General features: G+C 39.6%; 1 protein-coding gene across 3 annotated transcripts in view; it reads right to left on the bottom strand.

Annotated features, from left to right (window-relative positions):
* Positions 1 to 22,759, bottom strand: part of Lpar3 (lysophosphatidic acid receptor 3) — a 79,230-nt gene that overhangs the window by 45,389 nt on the left and 11,082 nt on the right. For all 3 annotated transcript variants that reach the window (XM_004841361.4, XM_087213005.1, XM_013071065.3), the window contains exon 2: positions 4,745 to 5,501. In XM_004841361.4, coding sequence (XP_004841418.1) covers positions 4,745 to 5,480 — 736 coding nt within the window. In that variant the 5' untranslated portion in view covers positions 5,481 to 5,501. The remainder of the gene's footprint in view (positions 1 to 4,744; positions 5,502 to 22,759) is intronic.

Here is a 22,759-nt window from a genome sequence, read left to right on the forward strand (position 1 = left end):
TCACGATCCAGGACCTATATACACATATGAAAAGAAAGATTATGAAATAATACCTCTACCTATTAAATGCAATGTAGTCTAACATTTATTTTTGTTTAATGTCATGTTAAAACTATGTTGGTTAAGATCCCACTATGATACTCTCCCCTTATTCACAGTTTTGCCTTCCATAGTTTCAGTTACCCACAATTAACTGCAGTCTGAAAATGTTAACTGGAAAATTCAGAAATAAACAATTCATAGGTTCTTTATTGTGTGCCATTCTGATTAGTGTGATGAAATCTTGTATTGCTCCACTCCAACCCACCTGACATGTAAATAATCCCTCTGTCCAGCATGTTCACACTATAGCCACCCTTCTGCTAGTCACGTAGAGGCCATCTCAGTGATGACATTAACTGTCATCGTATCACAGCACTTGTGTCCAAGTAACTCTTATTTTACTTAATAATGGCCTCAGAGTACAAAAGTAGTGATGCTGGTGATTCAGATATGCCAAAAAGAAGGCGTAAAGTACTTCTTCTAAGTTAAAAGGTGAACATTCTCAACTTCAGGAAAGGAAAAACAAGAACTGTATGCTGAGGTTGCTGAGATTTATCATAAGCTATTGCCATTACTCTCTTACTCTGCCTAATTTATAAATTAAACTATCACTGGTATGTATGTAAAACATACACAGGAAAAACATAGTATAGACAGGGTTTCATGCTATTCACAGTTTCAGGCACCCACTGGGGTTCTTGGAATGTATCTCCCATGGATGAATAGGGACTTCTCCAGGGGGTCACAACCCACGGATGGAAAACATCACCCTAAGAAATGGGAAGGTTGCGGAAGACTTCAAAAACATGAGTCATAAATCCCTTCACCCTTTCTGTATTTCATCTGTATTTCAAGAATAGAAGAAAGTCCAGCCCATTTTCTTATCCCTGTATGTACAGTTCACATGCTGCTGTTTGACAGTAAACAAGGGGTTTCTCATGTGTTTGGTTACTGTAGCTGATCAGGCTTGTTGACAAGAAGGATTTTGAAACTCTCTTAGGCAGGGCCTCAGTGCCCTTTGGGAAGCAGGATTATATATCCCCCGTGTGCTTTCAGTGAGAACCAGTAAGCAACACCTTCCACATAAAGGGCCCCAGAAGTAGGCAAGCATTCTGCCTCAGGGCTGCTGAAATGGGAACAGGGTGCTTGCATGCCTTTCCAATCATGCACAGGTTTGAAACTCACAATCACCACCATCACTGCCGCCACCACCCTCAAGCAGAGAGTGCTCATTGTGCTCCTCCGTGTGCCTTTGTGTTCAGCCAAAATCCTAATGACAAAGGTTATCTGGTCTACTCTTCCCTTCCAAAGAGAGCTGACTAAACCCTTCTGGCTCACAAATGCACTATTTTCATGGTGCCACAGCAAGCACAGTGTTCCTCAGTCCTTCCTTGTGGCTTTGTATGAGTTCTAGAAGTTTCTACCATCACATTTTCTACTACAGTATTTCATGCTTACAATGTCTTTTCCTCCTGCCCACACAAATCCCATCAATCCTTCAAGATTGTATCCCAGGCCCTCTAGGAAGCCTCCCAAAACTCTGTGGCTGCTGTCCATTCTTTGCCCTGCCTTTGGACTGAGATTAAATTCAATACATTTGTTCAACCACTTGCTTCTTAAATCCTATTTAACAGACAGTTAATGGGCATTTATTGACTGACTCCATTTAAAGAAGAGTATTTGTATGACACTTTTAGAATTTAATCTTAAGTGAGCTTTCTCTACAAGATATATATCAAGGAGTAGATAAGGAAAGTTTAACATTTTCTCATTCAGATATTTAAATTATGTAATTATTAAAGAAATTATTAAGCCATTCATCTTCATGTACTGACAATTGGGGATTATAATGACGCTGGCTGTTGATTTTTCTAATATACTATCATTGGGGAGATGCTTGTTTTAGACAACTCAATTATTGTAAGGAGATCACTGAACTTTACAACTTGGAAAGAATGAAAGATGACTTATTCCCTCTCGGATGAGGAAATGTAACCAAGAAAAGGTGAACTAATGCGCTTCAGATTACCTTGTAGAAAATAAAAGAGTTGGGGCTGAACCCCAAATCTTTGTTCTCTAAAGAATTCAGAAGCTAGAAGGCTTAAAAACTTCACACTGCCCAGCGCTTCAGTTTCATTTCCCCTGTTCCCAGACTTCCTGTCTTCCACCAGATCCCTCTGTCTCGCCACTGAGGAACTTCCCCAGTCCCTCAACACCAAACAGTCATCCTGCCATTAACCAATTCCCCAGTGCTGCTTCATCTTAATCCCACGACTTCTCTTATCCTACTTGGCAATTTTGTTGTCTATTCCGGTTTTTCTGTTACCCTACACCACACCTGTCAAAACCACAAAGCCCCTTTATTTTAAACTCCTCATAACTGTTCCAGATAGTTACATACAATAGTATGAAATGAAGCCAGTGGCCATGATAAATACACAGTCCTGTTCATTCCACCTGGGAGTACAGAAGCCTTTTCTATCTCCTGCTGTAAACTATTGATAATAGTATAATATACTGAAAAAATGATTTTTCAAGAAGGCAGATAATTCCTCAAGACACATAACCAACCAAATGATTAAGGCTACGAGTTAAACGGGACAGGGCAGAGTTGATCCACACAATCTATAAATAGCAAACTTTGCTCTTTACCAAAAACATCTATACCCTTTCTAGCTCAAGAAGGGACGTAATAATGAATGGGAACTTGCCCTTTCTTTCTCTTGTTATGGCACGAAAAAGAGAATGAGGTGGTCAGAGCAGAAGACTGGGCAAAGAGGACAGCAGCAAAAGTCCAAGTAATGAAAACTAGCTACAGAGAGTGGTGTTAAACATGTACATTCTGGAGGCCAGATGAACAGCGAGTCTTGGCCCCACAGTAACAGCAAAATGATGTTGGACATACTGCGCACACTCCCTGCTCAGTTCTTTATCCGGTCAACGGTGATAGTAGTAGCACTTGCCTCACAGGGTTGTCATGAGGATTAGACAAAAACATGGCAGTATTTAGCTCAAACTAAGCATTATTTTTTTAAAAGAAACCTTCAATTTAAAATTATTTTAACAATTGTCCTGTTTCTCTGCTGCCCTCCAAATCTTGCAAGCAGTATCAGTACCTAGAGATCACATTTTCCTTCCACACTACATGTACTCTGCACCCTCCAATATCAATTATCCCTTCAGAATTTATTTTATAGTCCCTTCACTTTGAGACCTGACAGAAATATACTTCTGAACCTCTCAGTAACTGTCCCCACTGTGGTTGCCACTGTACAAAGAAAAAAATGGGCTCTCTACTTTAGAGGACAAGGCCTGTGAAAACATAGAAGCTCTTGCTTGTCCACATATCACAAATTCTACCTGTACCCTAGGACTGGAATTGGGAAACAACAGGCCACCTACCAGAGAGAAAACAAAATACAAGGAAAGGTTTACCACACCCACTGTGTCTTCGTAGGACAAGGCTTACAGTGCAAAGCAAAACTCCTCAGAGCTATCCGAACTCACTGTCCTACATTTCCTCCTTTTCTTTCTTAATTTTACTCTAATTAGGCTCTTGGCATCTAGGCCACCTAGGGCTTCCAGCTCCAGGACTCTGAGGCCGACTCCTTGCCCTCTTCTCTTAACATTCACATTCACTTTCATGGTGAGCTCAGGCAACCTTGCGGTATAAAGTACCAGTTCTTCCCCCAGTCTATGACTTCCAACTATATACAGGCCCGGACAAAAATCCTGAATTTCTGATTCATACACCCAATAGCCTATTCAGTAGGATTGGCACTCCACTCAGGTGTCTAACAGGATTCTAGATTTGGATCATGCTCCTGACAGTTCCCCCACACCACCTCCACCTCCTCCTCCTCCTCCTCCTCCTCCTCCTCCTGTCTCCTCCATCTCTCTTAAGAACATTTCCCTCCTTCCCCCTCCTCCCTTCACCTTCTTCATTGGCAAATCTTATCAATTCTACTTTTAAAAAATATCCACGATCTGACCATCACCTCCAACTGCCTTCTGGCCACTGCGACTTTCTTGAGCATTGGAATAATCTTTCAAGCAGTTTTCTTGCTTCTGCTTTTATCTTACTACAGTCTCCTATTAAAACGACAGCCAGAGAGATACCCCTAAAATTTAAGTTAGATCATGTCATTTCCTGTCCAAAACTTTCCAGTAGTTTCTCATCTCCCTCAGGGAATCCCAAGTCCTTATAACCAGAGTACTGCAGCCTCTCACCATCGGCTCTCTGACCTCCTCTCCTCCTGCTCTGCCTCACTCCCCTCTAGCGACCCCAGCCTCCTTGCGGTTCAGGGGTCCTGTGCTTACTGCATCTTCTACCTGAGCCTTTTCTTACCAACCCACACGATTCACTCCCTCATTGTCATCTCTGCCCAAAAGCTTAGGTGTCCTTCACAGTGGTTTTTATTTTTAATCATAAACTATACCTGCTTAGCACTCCTAATATCCCTTTCTTGGTCTATTTTTCCACACAAGACTCATCTTGTTTCATAAATTTTACTTTTCTCCCTCTACTAGAATACTTACTTTGTCTTCCCCTATTTGAGTATAAGCTCCAGGTGGGAGGGGATTTATGTCTGTTCTTTTTCATTGCTGCATCCTAACTGCCTACTAAGTGTCTTATACACAACAGATGCTGAATAAAGATTTGCTAATGAATGGAAATAATGGCTCACTAGGCTCCTCTTACCTAAGACAGTCATCACTGTCTTCATTAGCTTCATGGGAGCCCTCCGGCGGCTGATGGACCCACTGGTATGTGGGGATAAGACATTGGTTTTCCTCTTGACATACATGTAGATCCGTAGGTATACCACCACCATGATGAAGAAGGCCACGAGGTTGGACACAGTCCAGAAAATGAGGTAACTCCTGCTGTAAATAGGGGCCAGGGAAGAACAAGTAGAGATGTTGCAGAGGCAATTCCAGCCCAATGTGGGGACTGCCCCCATGAAGATGGCGATGGCCCACACCAGCAGAATGAGCAATATCACCCTCTTTCTGGTCAAGTTGCTATGGATCCGCATCCTCATGATTGACATGTGCCTCTCCACAGCAATAACCAGCAAATTGGTAAGAGAGGCAGTCAAGCTAGTGTCCAAAAGCCCCTGGCGAAGAAACCAGCGGTTGACAGTCAAAGTTCTTGAAACTGGGCCAGTGTTAAACATCAGGAATACATAGGCAATTCCAGCAAAGAAATCTGCAGCAGCTAAATTTGCCAGTAGGTAATAGAAGGGGAAATGAAACTTTCTGTTTTTGATCACTGCTGCAATGACCAGAGAATTAGAAAAAAAAATAAAGAGGCAGAAAAATGTTCCAACACACAAAACAATTATAAGCTTCGTTCCTGTCCACTCATTGGGAGTGTCCGTGTTGCTCCTGTTATAAAAAAAGTCCATCCGTTTATCATAGTGACACTCATTCATCGTGGAGAAGAGATGAACATCCTAGAAAGAAATTTTAAAAATAAACAAATATCACTTTGTGTGAAATCAGCACTAAGACACCAATTAACACTGGCCTCTTCTTCAGGCTAACTTCAATTCCCTATCTTGCAGTAAAAATTCCCCTGCTCTAATACACTAACCCCTGACTTCCTATCACAGCATTTAGCTTGCATGCTCTCTGTTCCCCAAGGTAAGCTACAGGTTCAGTGAGACAGAGTCTGTGTCTGTTTTGTTCATCATTATGAATAACTCCAGGATCTGGTTGCCCTGCCTGTCTCAGGTAATTCCTGAATGGCTGGCTGACTGTCTGGATGAATGAATAAATATATGATCATAGAAGCATCAATATGCAAATGTGCTGAGCCCTACAATATCTACCCTGCCCTGTTAACAATTATAACACGGCACAAAGCATTAATGAATACTTTGTCCTACTGGTTTCCTGTGTATTTCTTATTTATGGGGTATGTTCATTGCAAGGGCAGGTTGGTAATATCAGGCACATTCTGGCACAGAATTACTCTTCACATGACTGAATGGCTCCTATAAGAGATCAATTTTCTACCATTTTTGATTCCACTCCTGATCCTCCTTTGTTCATCTTTAGGTTTCAAGCTACAATCACATTCACTTTAAGCACATAGTACATGGAGAGAGACTTTGGTCTTCTTTGTGTTCACTTCTTCCTTATAGTTTCTTAATCCAAACTGTACCAGTGTAGATTTGTTTACTGGATTTTCCAAGTCAATCACTTCAAGTAAATTTATTTCTCTGCGGATTCTCAACCAGAAGATGGTGGAAGATGAGGTCTCTATGGGCAAGACTTAGATCTGGAGTTTGGGAAAATAGCCAGCCCAATGTGAGAGGAAGTCTCTGGGACACGTGTGAATGGTGACTCCAAACCGGAGTATCAGGCAGACAGAGAAGGCATTGTTTCTCTCAGTACAAGATTCTAAGTACAAAACAGATATGTATCTCAGACAGTCTACTTTCTAATTTATCTTTTAATGGCACAATGATACTTTCAACCAAATTATGTATTTGCCTCTCTGTCATACAAATGGGAGGTAAAATACTATTATATACACAAACTAGGAGTAGTCTCAAGAGACAAATGATCAAGTACTTTCAATTACAAGGAAAGACTCAATTTTAATAATGTCGAAACAAAAATTATCCTCTTGGCAGACACTCATCAATGTTTAACTATAAAAATCCAATAACTTCATATAAAAATACACATATATATGATATACTGCAATAATTTTCCCAAATTAAAAATACAGATGATATAACTTTAATAGCTTCATATTTCATTATATGAATGCATCATACTTTACATACATTGTATCATACAATATATAAACATTGAACATTGAGGTTGTTTCCTGTATTTCACTTTTATAAGCAAGGCTACACTCTTGTGCACTAATCTTTATATACTTGGCCAATTATTTTTGTAGAAATAGTCCCTTGGTTTCAAATTGAGGTAAAGGATAAAAATTTATTTAAAGATTTTGATACATCTTGTTAAACTGTGCCTGAGATAGATTGTATTTCTAGTTCCAACAGTAGCATATGAGAATTAAATAGAGAATAATAATCTAGTGAAATTCAATTTAAATACCCAAGGAGAAAATTCAGTTTTCAACCATGTTGAAGAATATAAAAATTTAAGACAAAAAAAGATCTAAGAACCACATGCTATGATCTGAATGTTTGTGTCCCTCCCAAATTCATGCTGAAACCTAATCTGCATGGTGGTTGTATTAATAGGTAGGGACCTTTGAAGATGGTTAGGCCCTAAGGGCTTTGCCTTCCTGACTGGTTTAGTGTCCTTGTTAAAAGAGGCCTACGGAAGATTTTGCACCTCTTTTTGTCATTCCACCATGCAAGGATACAGCAACAGGTGCCATCTTTGAAGGAGAGATTAGAGCATTACCAGACACCATATTTGCTGGGACTTACATCTTGTACTTCCCAGCCTCCAGAACTGTAAAGCAATGAATTTCTGTTGTTTATAAATTACCTAGTTTAAGATATTTTTGTTATAACATCAGGAATAGACTAAGACATCACATGAGAAATTTTAATAATACAATTATTATGCATCCTTTCACTAATTAAAAATAATGTATGTATTCTATTGTTTGATGCCCTAGATAGTTAAGAGATCCATATTTATAATTTTTAAATTATATTATCCTTCACTAATTTTTTAGAAATATCAAGATTGACGCTGTCAAAAAATACTGAAATTCAGATACTAGAAATATATGTTAAAGTTTTCCTAATTTTATAAAAAAGGAATTGTATATCTTTAGTTTTGGTTCTTATACTTGGATGAATTTACAATTGTTTGATGTAGTAAAACTTTAACTGTTTTTACCTCAAAAATCTAACTTTTCTTCATCAAACTCAAAATGGCAATTCTTAATTCCTTTTTTAGTAAAACTTGTCTTGAGACTGAGTAGTTGAGATATTACAGAAAAATTATGATTAGCTGTGAGAACAACAGAGTTCATATGGGAACTGGTTAAAAAAAGGATTTCACAGGATAAAATATTATGCTGCAAATGAAAATCACATCTACCATAAAGCTATGGTAATAGAAAAAGAGCACATCATTATTTTAATTGCAAATACTTATACAGGTATATACACACCCAGACTCATATCCAAATATATGTATGGGTCTGTTGAAAAATTTTTAAAGCAACAGAAAAAAATAAGGAAAAATTCAAAACTGTAAATAGTTAAGTAATAGAACTGTGGACCATTTTTTAAAACTTCTTTTTCTATGTTCCACACTTTCTGTAATAACTAAATAAACTTTTAAACACTAGTTTAAAAATTCTGTCTCAGGAACATACATTCACTAATGTATTCTACCTTTCTTCTACAATGATAGCTGTGGAAAGTGACATTTAGTGTTCAAAGGAGAAGCCTCAAACATCTGTATATGTTCACTCTTACACCAACAGAGCGTAGAGTTTTTCAATGACCAAAATAAAACAATTTTCTACTTAAAATTGCACATAACCATAAAAAAATTTTACTGATAACTGACTACATCTAGATGTCACTTTCATTAATTCTCCTATAAAACATTTTCCAATGTTATTATCCCAGAAGTAACTTGAAAATGAGTAACTTGAAGCTTTGTAGTGAATACTTCTATGATACCGTCAAGCTTGTCAACAGTTCATCGTCAGGACAGATCAACTGCAGATTTTTATATAGTCACCAAAACTGACATGTCATCTCTTGACCTTCCTCTAACCTTAGAACGTGGTTCTGTGATTTTAAACAAATTAATGTTATCTCAGCCATAGCATAAAAGTTCTGTTCACAAAGTTCCTTCTCTGACTAATTCTAAGAAGTCCTGTGACTCTCATGATCTGAGGGTTCTGTTTGAACTTCTGCACATCTATCAATAGCTCACTCACTGCCCATTATTTTCTCTCATGTTTATGCACTTATTGTCCAACTCCAACCACCAGACCATTCTGCTTTAGCAGAGCAAGGACCTTGGCTATTATGGTCACCTTCATAGTGTCAGCATTTGTTGAATGAATAAATAGATGAATGAATCCCTGTCTTACAGTATTTCCCTCCACCCCAAAATGAAGTTTGAGTTAAATGCCTTTGCTAATTTATACGTTAATCACTAAAGATGACAATTTGAGTGTTCCATCTCTTTATATGTTCCTTTAAATATGTATTTGTGTGTTCTCTTACATATGTGTCTAAGCATGTGAGTTACTTAATATCTGCACTCTGGTCTTACTATTTTTAATTACTAATTTTTGAGTACTTACTTTGTGCCAGGTGCTAGACTCAACATTTACATGGATCATCTCATTTAATTTTCCCAACGATGATGTAAATATAATTATTATACCTATTTCGCAGATGCAGAAAACTTAAAGACCTGTTAAAGGCCACACTGCTGGGAAATAAGATTCTATTCAGATAACCTTGTTCCATAAGCTCAAGTGCTCATCTACAACACAATGTTTTCTCCTTCAGCAAATGAAATACCAGACAGCACTAAGAATTATCATTATACTTACATTAACTATAGCATTACAAAAATAGAATGATCTGATCAACTAATATTTAAGACTTACCCAAACTATAAAAAAAAAAATAGATGGGTGTTCTAAATAGCTTTTTATCTTTGTTTTTTTTTTCTTTTTTAACCAGCCCTAAAAAGGGTAGAAAAGACACTTCTGAAAAATGTTTTCAATTTTTATGGTGTGCAGGACACCATATTATTGTTAATTTCTGGATTACCTTAATGTTGCTAAACATGACTCTGTGAAATCCCAAGCTGTTTTTTTGTTGTTGTTGTTTGTTTGTTTGTTTGTTTTTATACTAAAGAGTTAGAGGGTTTCATAGTTCTGACCCAGAAACAAAAGATGCTAAACTTTGGAGCAATTACCACAACTTTAAACTTCAGTAATTTAAGACTTTATAAAATGATGGTTTAGAAAGTCTATATGTGGAATCCAAATGAAAACTTCATGAGGAAAGCTTTCATTTAGACTCTTCCAAACTTGCTTCTCTGAAAAAATGTCTAGCCAGCCAGAATGTGGAAACAATTATGAAAATTAAGACATTTGAAAACCACTCAAACTGCTTTTATTTCTAGCTATATTTTATAAAACAGGTTGCTGCCTGGCTTTTTAGCTGGCTTCCAATAACACTCTCCTAGGGAGAGATATGGTGCATCAAAGACAAGGTCAGGTGCTGCTGTGCATAGTTTATTTTTCTACAGCCCACAGCATAGAGCAATTCTCTCCTCTGTAGAAATCTTACCCAGATGGAAGTTGTACTGTTATGTCCGTTTGTACCTTAGCAACCAAACCTGTATAAGCATTTTCATTTACTAAATTCTGTTTAATAATTCATGTTAATAGTGAAATTAGGTAGCATGGAAAATTTAAATTCACCTACAATCCCTGAGGTTCTTTTAGCCAACTTAAAAAGTCAGACAATTTCAAGCCCTTTGCACTTGCCATTCTGTGCGTCCAGAAACCTCTTCCTCTAGATACCCTCTTCCTCTAGATACTTTACCTCATTCCTACACAAACATCACTTCATCAAAGAGTCCTTCCCTTCTACTTTCTAAAGAGCACAATGCCCCACCCTGCTGGACTTGGGCCACTTCATTTTTCTTTACAGTATTTCTTATTCCCTGCAACTATCCAGTTGAGGTCATGGCCTCCTCTCCAACTAAAAGATAGGGTTAGGAAGGCAAGGATTTTGTCTTGCTGTGACACATCCCTAGCGCCTGGAACAATGCTAAACACAATAGGTTCTCAGTAAACGCTTGTTAGATCTAGACTTAAAAGGAAGTATCTGTGTGTACCCATGCCCACATGCCCCCCAAACCTTTTACCCAAACTGACCACTATTACTTGCTTCTTCTTCTGTATATGTGCTCTCTAATTGGGCCCTCACAACCCTTTCATTTCCCTGGATAGATTTGGCTCCAGGACCTGCTGGCTGAGAGGTGTGCGGAGTGGTGTTTACTGCCAGTGAATGGCAGCTTAACCAGAGCAGACACATCCGGGTGGTCTGAAGGGCAGCCCCACAACACAGGCCAAGCATAAACATCAGAAAGTAGAATCACTCCTAACTTCAAAAAAGAAGTTGGTCAAAGCTAGAACAATTCAGAAAACAACATAACTAAAGTAGTACAAGAATCCCAAAGTATAAAAAATAATCCATGAATCCATACTGATATAAATTACTGAATAAAATAATCAATGAGAATAAAGAGACAAATTTCCTGGGTGGAAAGATTCCTTAAAAATTATATAGATATTATACCCTAAAGGACAGTAGCATAATTCCCCAATCCTTAACCTAGTGACTTCCTACCTAAGAATACAACGTGGAAAAGGAGGGGCCAGTGACTTTACAGTGGAGAAACTTGACAGATGCTACTTCAGCTATATGATCAGATGATCAAATTCAACATCAACTGTCCTAAGTCAGATGTGTTAGAAATAGCAATTTATCTGGGACCTCCCTCCCAAAACCTATAACTCCGGGCTAATGATGAGAAAAACATCAGACAAATTCCAATCAGAAGACATTTGACAACAAACCCAACCAGCACTCTTCAAAACAGCTAAGGTCATTAAAAACAAGGAAAATCTGAGAAATTATCACAGCCAAGAAGAGCTGAAGGGCACATAACAAGTGAATATAATGTGTATCCTGGATGGGACAAAGGATATTAGGTAAAAACTAAGGAAATTCAAAGCTAACATGAACATTAGATTCAAAAATAGGGGACAGTGTGTGCAGTAGAGGGTAGAATATAAGAACTCTACTATCTGCTCAAATTTTCTGCAAATATAAAAGTGTTCTGTAAATAAATATTTAAAATTTCTTTAAAAGGAAGGAGATGCTATCAACTTTATTATACTGCAAGAATTTAAAAATAAATTACTGTTACTAAAGTACCACAGCTCTTTGCTATGGTAAAATAAACAGAGGAATAGCAATCCGTTACAGTTGAAACATAAATAGATGTTATCTATGCTAGGGTATTAAGAGCCTCTGATAATCTTGGACAAAACTAGTAAGTTCATTTTATGGGTGCTTTTTAAGGATAGGACTGCTACCTTGTCTTATTCCACACCATTTCTCTTGAGAAAACTAAACCTTGGGCTGGGGATTTAGCTCAGTGGTGTCGCCACCTGCCTCACAAGCACAAGGTCTTGAGTTCAATCCCTAGTACCAAAAAAAAAAAAAAAAAAAACCAAAAACCTAAACCTTTAACTTGGTTGAAGTTTCCTTATGCAGTTTCTTAAGAAGGAATTTTAAACTCTGGCACCTAAAACTATTCTGATCCATAGCCTTTGTTCTTCATGTAGCTACAAAGTCTCCAAAACATTCTACACTCATCAGTAAAGGTTCCCAGAGGAGCAGCGACACAGGGAGACGAGTACCACTTGATGTGCTTGGAAAGATACCTAGAACAGATGAGAAGTCCAGGCCTCAAGTCATCTTCAGCTCAGAGATGGTGTTATGAGGGGAAAACTAGTCGGAGCTTAGCTTAGCAGAATAAACAACTTTTTGTGTCCAAACACATTGGTGAGCTACTCTGGCAGGGAGGACGGTGTGTAGCATGTCAGCTAGTTCATCTACTGCCCACTGTCCCCATGGAGTGGGTGGATTTAGAGTATGTGCTATATACACGCAGCTTCTACCCTAGGACTTGTTTAATAAACAACTATAATCAAAGGTATTGTTCCCCAGATGTTCCCGATGACTGAAGACTGTCTTAAGCCTCTTGATTAAACAGGAAGGCAATCATGGAAACATACAGAACTAAATAAAGGAGGTGACACATGGATTTCATGTGAGCAGCAAATTCCCTAACTTAGCGTATCCAAATGTCACATAAATCTTTAATTGTGTTTACTTTGTCTGTTATAAAATTTTAATCATTATCTAACTTATTAGGCTAGAAAAGGTAAAACACATTTTGTTCTTTGACCTTCATAAAAGTAAAAATGCTAGTCAAAATGCTTAAAGTTAATGTTATTTATATGTAATATAACTCCATACATTCTATGATATAGAAATAATCTTTAAACCATTGTGTAATCACATCTTAGTACTTTCACTGTTGCAAGGAGTCAAAAAAGTCAAAATTCAAAGTGTAGACAGTCGTGGCTGAAAGCAATATTTTTCTTGCCCGAAAAAAAATGTGTAAAAATATTTTTTGTCATGTATAAAAATCTTTTTTTGAAAAATTTCAACTTGCTCGCTTTCATCAAATGACTTTGCATGAGAAGACAATTAAACTTCTTTAGACTGTAAAATTACCACAGACTCCCTTGCTCGCCCCCTGGCATGACCTGTCTCTGCCTTGCGTCCTGAGAAGGATATTCAGGAGTCTCTGGCTCCACAGAGCTTGTTCCACATAATCTCCCACAGTTACCTGCAACAGGTCACGGTTGACAAGCAGACTTCTTGCTTCTGGAGATCTTACCTACCCAGGTCAGAGCCTGAATGGATCTTCAAACTTTCCATAGAAAAGGAAAATAATATTTTAAAGGCATGTAGGAAACTGTTCTGCTAATCAGAGCTCCAGAGATCCCAGACTCTCAGGAAGAAGCCTGCAAACATGTACTAATAAAAAAAAATGGAAGCAGAAAAGAAAACAACGCTAATTCCCTGTCTCAGGGCTGAATGGGTGAAGTGGGGGAGAGATCCCAAAGAAGAGCTTCACTAGTGCTAAATGACAAGTCAGAGGGACCCCCTGGTAGAATTCCACACTTGGGCCAGGAAGCAAGATTCTTCACTGAGAGCTAAGAATTCATCATCCCTCCTCATCCTGCCTGTGTCTCTCTCCCACCTGCACCTGTATGGTGGTCAAAGCAGTTAGGTCATGTAAGTGAGCATAACAGGCACAAGAATGCTGCGCCTGCCCTCTCCAGCTGCCCCTTCTCTCATCCTGACCATCTGCTCTGGACCCTGCAGGACTGGCTCCTGGGGACTGGATCAATCGGCTTCCCTGCTTTCTAGCTTCTGCCAAAGAGAGGGACAGCACAGGATGGGAAGGAAGGAGGAAGCTGAGGTTAAGATACTGATTTCTTCTGCTCTTTCCTCCCTAAGTGGATGTGGGCAGGGGTGGGGATTTAGCTCAGTGGTTCTGCCGCCTGCCTCGCAAGCGCAAGGTCCCAAGTTCGATCCCTGGTACCAAAACAAACAAACAAAGCAACTAAACAGATGTGGGCAGCCTTGGTCAGCCTCCCCTTTTTCCCTCCCTGGGTTTTCAGCTTGAGGAGCACTGCCTGGCTCAGGGGCCCTGCATCCTCTCCTGTCGGTTTCTGTGAACTCTGCCCTCACTCTATAAATAGTATCCCCCACCAATTACTACTTTGACTGTGTCACCTCTTTCCTGTGGAACTCTACAGCAGGCTGTGCAACCCACATCTCACAGGCCGCATGAAGCCCTGGACAGCTACAGCCCCATGGGATCATAAACTTTTAACACTATTAGGTGATTTTGTTTTGTTTTGTTTTGTTGAGACAGGGTCTCACCATGTAGTTCAGGCTGGGCTTGAACTCAAGGCAATCCTCCTACATGAGCCTCTGGAGTGCTGGGATTATAGGTATGCACCACCCTGCCCAGCATATGATGTGATTTTTAGGAATACTTTTCAGGACTCAAGTACACAGTGCTCCATTGTGGATGGCATAGTTATTATTAATAGAAATAATACTGACAATGGAACGCTATGTAGCAGAAGGCACAGTGGAGCTTTGGTGCCTGCCACATACAAGCAAGTCAGTGACCATGTGTGTATCAGACATTATATGTGCTTGTGAATTCGGCTAATAAAACACAGTGATTATCAATAATCATATTTCAACCTACTTAAATGTGTGTACCTATGAAAACAGGCATTTATTATTATTAAGCAGGCATGTCGGTTTTCTTATTATTAAGCTTGGTCTTATGTGTTATTTAATAAAATAATTTAGTACATTAAACTATAGAACACAAAGGAAGTTTTGGTATTTATATATATTAACTATGGTATATATTTTATATTCAGCCCAACACAATTCCTCCTCGCTCAGTGTAGTCCAGGCAAGCCAAAAGGTACTCTACACAGTGTATTGTAATGCAACAAATACTATTATTAGAGAAGTTACGTTATTGATTTTCCTAAATCATTCAGAAAACCTCCTAGTAACATAACATTTCCTGGCTATAACCATAACAACTCTCAGAGAAATAAAGAAGACTAGATCATATTCCCAAGGACATGGACCAGTATCACAATTCCTTTGATGCCCCAATGTCCCTGCACACATACCAAAACCCCAGTATATACCCCTGTGTATAGTAAGTGATTCAATAAGTGAGCGATTTCCTCATGATTATAGAAATTGCATAAAATAAAGACTGTGTTGTATGCCAACAGAGCCCTGTGCACCCAAGGATGCAAATGTCCTTCAGTGGATTAGGTGTTATGAAAATATATGGTAAATTTTTAAATTAAAATAATATTACAGTAAAAGACACACTCCCATAAATATCCCTCAAAATATTGTCCCTCACTTTGAAAACACTTCTAACATCATTCTTGCCATCTTCTGAAGCAGTTACAGAAATTTTCTTTTGTGAATATCTATTTACACTTCTGTGGCTGCCTTGATGTCCTGAATTGATTCAAAACGTTTACCTTTCATTTAGCTTTGGGGAAGAGCCAGAAGTTACACAGGGTAAGATCTGGTGAATAAAGTGGATGAGGATACAATGCAGTGTTTTTACAAAGCCCACCTTTCCACTGGCTGGCACTAGGCAGCAGCATTTAGTGTATTTTTGATCATACCTTGTAAAGACACTCATGAAAAAGGTCTTGAAGAACTGCTTCCGAAAATGGCAAGAAAAATAAGGGTAAGTGTGCTCAAAGTGAGGGGAAGTAATTTAAGGAGGATTAATGGCACAGTGTCTTTTATTGTAATACATATTTAAAAATTTAAACATTCACCATATATTTTGATCATACCGTGTATTTCAAGATCAGTTCCAACTCCATCTGTGTTCCTGCTTTTGTACATCATGGAAAATATGTGACATGGATTTAAGTCTTAATTCTAAGGATTAGCCAGGTTTGAAACAAGACACCGCAGAGAAGAAAGGAGATTTTTCTTTTTTTTTTTTGTATTAAATTCTTTTATTGGTACATTGTAGGTATACAACACAATTACATTTCTCATTGGGAACTGTACCTTTACATAATGCATCTTGGTTCTTATTTTTTCCCCATTCCTAGACCCCCCTTCACACCCTCCACCCTTCCCTATTTACAAAGACTTTATTTCCATTTTTTCCATTTCTCATCATTTTTTCCTTTCCCTTCTTTCCTTTCCCCTGCCCCTCCCATTACCCCTACCCCTTTGGACCTTTTCTTCCTATTTTACATTATCGATGATTCATTCTAATCATTGGTACATTTTAGGTATACAATATAATGACATTCATCATTGGAAATTTGCACCTTTACATAGTCTCTCTTGGTTCTTATTTTTCACCCTTGCCCAGCCCTCCCTTCAACCTCTCCAGTCCTCCCTATTTACAAAGATTTTGCTCCTATTTTTCCATTTTCTCATATTAATCCCATTCCCTTCTATCCTTTCCCCTAGCCCTCCCACGTCCTTCCTCTTTGCCCCTTTTCTTCCTATTTCACATTACCTATTATACATTTAGTCCTTATTTACACTTTCAGTTTCTCACACCAGAGAAACTATTCGGTATTTACACCTGTGTCCTATTTATTTCACTTAAGAGTATTGCCTCAATGTGCATCCACTTAGCTATAAATGTCTCTAATTTCTCATTTTTTATGGCTGAGTAATACCCCATTTTATTTAAAAAACCACATTTTCTTTATCCAGTCTCCAGTTGATGGGCATTTGGGCTGTTTCCAAGTTTTAGCTATCACAAACTGTGCTGCTATGAACATGGGTGCACATATATCACTGTGGTATGATTCTTTTAATTCTTTGGGGAAGATCCCCAACAGTGGAATAGCAGGGTCAAATGGGACTTCCAGTCCTAGTTCTTTGAGGTATCTCCATACTGATTTCCACAGTGCTTGCACCAGTCTACACTCCCACCAGCAGTGGAGCAGGGTTCCTCTTGCCCCACAGCCCCGCCAGCATTTCTTATTGGTTGATTTCATGATAGCAGCCATTCTTTCTGGAGTGAAGTGGAATCTTAGCATTGTTTTCATTTGTATCTCTCGAATGACCAGTGATGTTGAACATTCTTTCATGTATTTATTTGCTATTTCTACTTCTTTGTCTGAGAAATGTCGGTTCATTTCAGATGCCCATTTTTGGATTGGGTCTTTAAATTTGGGAGGTCTGATCTTTTTAAGTTCTTTATAGATGCGAGATAGTAGACCTTTGTCTGAGGAAGAGCAGGTGAAGATTTTTTCCCACATTGTGGGTTGTCTTCTTCACACTGCTGGTGGTTTCTCTTGCTGTGCAGAAGCTTTTTAATAAGAAGAGATCCCATTTGTTGATTATTTGTGCTAGTTCACGAGCAACTGAGGTTTTGTTCATAAAATCTTTTCCTACACCGATGTCTTCAAGGGTTCTACCTAACCTCTGTTCCAACTGGTTCAGAGTTTCTATTTTAATATTTAGGTCTTTAATCCATTTTGATTTTAGTTTAGTGCATGGTGAGAGATACAGGTCTAGTTTTAATCTTTGGCAAGTTGAAGCCCAATCTTTCCAGCACCATTTATTAAAGAGGCTATCTTTCCTCCAGTGAGGGTGTTTGGCTCCTTTGTCGAAGATGAGATGGCTTAGTGTGTCTGGTGTGGTTTCTGCATCTTCTAATCTGTTCCACTGGTCCTCAGGTCTGTTTCTTTGCCAGTACCATGCTGTTTTTATCACAGTAGCTTTGTAGTAGAGTTTCAGGTTGGGGATTGTGATAGCCCCTGCCATGTCTCTGTTACCTAGAATTGCTTTTGCTATTCTGGGTCTCTTCTTGTTCCAAATGAATTTTTGGATTATTTTCTCAAGGTCTATGAAGTATGCTGCTGGGATCTCAATTGGAATTGCATTAAATCTATATAGCAGTTTTGGAAGTATGGCCATTTTCACTATATTAATCGTTCCTACCCAGGAGCAGGGGATGTCTGTCCATTTTCTGATATCATCTTCAATCTCTCTTTTCAGAGTGCCATAGTTTTCAGAGAAGAGGTCTTTGATTTCTTTCGTTAGGATGATTCCTAGGTATTTCAGTTTTTTGGATGCTATTGTGAAAGGGATTATTTGCCCTATTTCTCTCTCAGTGAGTCTGTTGTTTGTGTAGAGGAAAGCTATTGATTTTTGTGTGTTGACCTTGTATCCAGCTACTTCACTGAATTTGGTTATTAAGTCTAGAAGACTTTTGGTGGAGTTCTTGGGGTCTTCTATATAGAGTATCATGTCATCTGCAAATAAGGACAATTTGACTTCTTCATTTCCTATCTTTATTCCTTTTATTTCTTTCTCTTGGAAAGGAGATTTTTCCTGGTGACTGTGAGCAGCACAAGGGTTAGGGCAATGCCAGCTTAGGCACAAACAAAACAGACATCGCCACAAGAATGCATCTTCGTGTGAGCCATTGGCTTATCCTCCACAGAGGCATTTCCAGGGGACATAGGCAGACACGGGACTTGCAGGAGAAGTGTTGCTCTTACAAAAGCTCTATGGCCTGCAACTTTGATGAAACTGTTATAATGGCAGACAATCTTCAGACCCTGAGACATGACCCAGACAGAGTTCCTGAGTCGACAAAGAACCCTGGGGGCTCAGAGCACTGGGGTTGGGGGAGGGCTCAGGAGTATGCTCTTCCCTGCCCCATCAGTAGCTTCATCTTAGTGCAGCATCCTTATCCACTGCTCTTCCAACGTATACCTTCTAATCAGGACAAAAACATGCTTGGGGAAGATCAGAGCCAATCCTCCACTTTTAGATTCAGACTCTCTTTTAGTCACTGGCAAGTGGGAAGGTGGAGAATCCTGGGATACTGCACTGTGTAAACATTTTATCTTCATGTCCTCATTTACCACTAGACCGTGAGCTTCTACAGACAAGAACACTTATGTCTGTACACCTAAAGCTCGGTATAGCAGCATACAGTGTATGCAAAATGAACACTTAACTACTATGTTAGTTGGTTAGTTTCAGTTAGTTGGCTGAAAGTAGTGCAGATGGGAACCTGATCATGTTATGTTGAATGCTGAATGATGCAGAAATAGAAAGCACAGGCTGGTCATTTTATTTTAAAATGTGGCCAATAAATACTTGGCACCTGTACTAAAGCATTCAATATACCTTACTAAATATTTTTGTCTTAATCTCATTTGTACATTTGTTAGGAGCAGAGCTGCTATCCTTCTGCTCTTTGAAGCACAAACCCTCTGGCTTGTACTAGGCATGACTTTCTAATGCATTCAATTTTACTGAATTCCCAAATTTTGTTTCCAATCTTCCTTTTCTTTAGTCTCCCCAGGGAAACCAACAATAATTAATCCCTTCTTGAAACGCCTCTCCTTTAGCCTTGATGTCTCAACTCTCCTGAATTTTTTTTTAACCAATTTCCTCAGTGTTCTTGTCTCCAGCAGCCATGGAGTATGTATGGATACCCCTGGACTTAGTTCTCTCTTAGTCCTCTCTTCTTTTCCCTTTCAACTCCCTTCCATCAAAAAGATGTCTGCTTAAATTATCTCCTTTTGGTGGATGACCCCGAACAATCACCTTGAGCCTGGACACTTCTCACAGCCCCTCTATCTCTCATGCTGAGCTCCCACCTGCATGTTGGAAACCCACCTGCGTGCCTTGGAGAAAACCAAGACGATTCACCATGAGGACAGCATGTATGCTCTCCAAAGCTTTCAACTTCCTTTGGCTCAGTGGAGGGAGATTATGAATCCACAAAAAGGAACAAAGTTTCAACTTCAAGGGCTGAAATTGTGTGACCTCAGGCCCCCTAGTTGTTTGTATGGCAGCATTAGCAAGTCAGCAGGGTGGTCTGGAAGAGAAGAGCCTCTGCCCAACTCGCACAGGCTAGGACTTCTGTTCTCCATCTCTCCAGTGTTTCACTGGGGCTCAGGATATACTAGCACAGCCACTGCGCTGAGACCCCTCTGGGTCCCAACTGCTATAGCATCTCCTGTCTTGCGATCTGCTCCTGACCAAGCACTGTGGTCTTTGCCTTGTGGATTCTCACTCAGCTCCCAACCTGGGTGTTTGGTTTCTGGACTTCCCCTGAGATTGGATCTCAGCTTCTCACATGAACTTCCCATTACTAACCTCACCACACCACTGGTCTCTAACTGTCAGGCAGCATTAAAGGGCCAGTAGGACCCCAGACTCCATTTCTGAGAAACCCTATTCTGTGGGGTGTGACACTGAACTCACACTTGCCCATAAGTGTACATTGTCCTGGAATTTCTCTTACAATTATTTCTTTGTATTTTAAATTTGTGTTCTGCAAGATAGATTGCTACATCGAGTTTTCCTTTTCTTACAGAGTAACGAACATGTAGTTCAGCACCTGGACATCCAGCTGGACACTTCCTTTTCCATGTTCCTTCCAGCTGAAGTGGTTTCGTGACTAAGTGCTTGCCGATGTGTAACGGGCACAAATGCAATGTGCTATGCCCGGCCTGCCCCGAAACACTGAGTCGCACTCTGGCGTGCTTTTTTCCGTTCCTGCAAGTTGGAACACAAGCAGGCTTGTGATCCAGCATTGAACATTCAGCCCAGGGCAAAGCCCTAGAGCGGCATAAATCAAAGCAGTCCATGGGTTAGTGTGCATCAATGAGGAAATAAGTACAGAGACTGAGAATAAATGCTTAGAAGGGATTATAGAAATTTGGCATTGTGAGTCACAAATACACAATCATTGCTGGGGATTTAGCTCAGTGGTTCCTCTGCCTTCCTCACAAATACACAATCAATGGACAATCTCTGAACACAGCACAGACCAAAAATATTGGTGTTTGATATAAAAAAAAACAGAAAGAAAAACTACAGAGACTTTGAGAAGCAATTCCCTAGTGAGTATTAAGGGAACAAGATGAAAGGGACTCTTTGAATCTGTACAGCTCACTGTTGGACTCTTCACATGGGAGAAAAATAAACTTCTGTTTTCTTCAGGTCACCATATTTTCAGTCTCTCTGCCTAAGAAGCATTGTAGTTCTAGGTGAAAAATTAGAAAGAAACAGAACCTGAGCAAGTATTGGCTGCTCCTTATAGCATTTAACAAGGTATTACCGTAAAGAGATGGGGTAAGGAAAGAATTGTCCTAAGTTTGTAAGCAAAGGTGGAGAGAATGGACGTTGTCCAGAAACTAAGAAAGGTTAACTGCTTCTGGCACCTTAAAGAGCAAGAAGCAGCACTATAGCTCATGGCCTCTCTCAAAGGCCTCTCAATAAAATGCAGCAGAGGATAAAGGAAGGGAGACTTGCAGTAAAAATCAGAGCAAAAGTGCTTCTTACCATCCACATCCGGTCTCAGAGGACTTCAAAGTAGATACTACTAAAGAGAAGAAGAGAGGAATAGCTCAGGCACTGAAGCTGGAAAGTGGGCAAGAGTAAGAACCTCATCCAGAACGGAATTTGGATATAATGACTGGCATGTGGAACTGACTAGAAGCAAACAGACCAGAAGTCTATGAAGTTTGTAAGGAACTGTATTGTCCAGGCAGCCATAGCTTGGCCTGGAAAAGCCATGTTCACCTCTGTAGAGAAGCACACACTTTCCAACACTAACTTCAGACATGGCCACAGAGTGTCAAGAACAGGGAAAGACTCTGTAGGGGACAAAGATTCTGGGCTACTGGCAGGCCTGAGCCAGAGAGCAGAAGCAGCGTCCAGCCACAGAAGCTACTCTACTGCTAGGGCAGGGAGGGTTTCACAATTCCTGCCCAGCAGCCTGCATCATCTGTAACACCCATTACTCCTAAATGTCTCTGATTCTTCTGGAATGGGAATTTTATTGTTTTTCTTATTTCTGTTCCTCCATGGCATGGTGGGTGATAATCAAAACAGAGAACATTTTAGTATGGACCTGGGTCACATGTAGACCCATCACTTCCAGCAGTGGCTCAAAGCCTGCATCCCACTGATCTGTCCAGAACCTTGTCCTTCTTCTTTGAAATTGGCACACTCTACAGCTACCATACAGGGTTGCCAAAAAGATTAAACAAAAGATTCGAACACGTAACACTGAATATTCAATAAGTGGCAGAGAACACTTCTCAAGAAGGCTAGGTAACTCCAAATTTCTAAAACTTCAATGAAATATGCAACTGGGATTTTGGAAGTTTTAACTGCTCATGCTGTAGCACCTCAATTTAACAAGGAATGATGACAAAGCAATCCCATAACTACACTAACAATAGTCCAGGAAAGACTTTCTCCTACCTGAGTATAGGCTCAGTGCCTCAGTGTCTGACCTTCAGATCTGTCACGTTCCTTCTCTTGCTGCTCAGAACACATCAGGTAGGCAGGACAAAAAGGGCAAGAGGAGCAAGCGAAGAGGAAACACAATTTGGTAGAAAAACACAAGATTCTCAGTTCAAATAAGCAAGTGATCTAGAGAGTGTAGCCCACACAATAGGCATCATGCTCTATGGTAAAAAACAGAAAGCTTTTCTTCTAGGATCAGGACCAAGGCAAGGATACCCACTTTCTCACCACTTCTATTC

This window comes from Heterocephalus glaber, unplaced genomic scaffold, assembly GCF_053883595.1.
Source record: "Heterocephalus glaber isolate CG9 unplaced genomic scaffold, H.glaber_assembly_v1.0 deba00001442, whole genome shotgun sequence".
Taxonomy (NCBI): Eukaryota; Metazoa; Chordata; class Mammalia; order Rodentia; family Bathyergidae; genus Heterocephalus; species Heterocephalus glaber.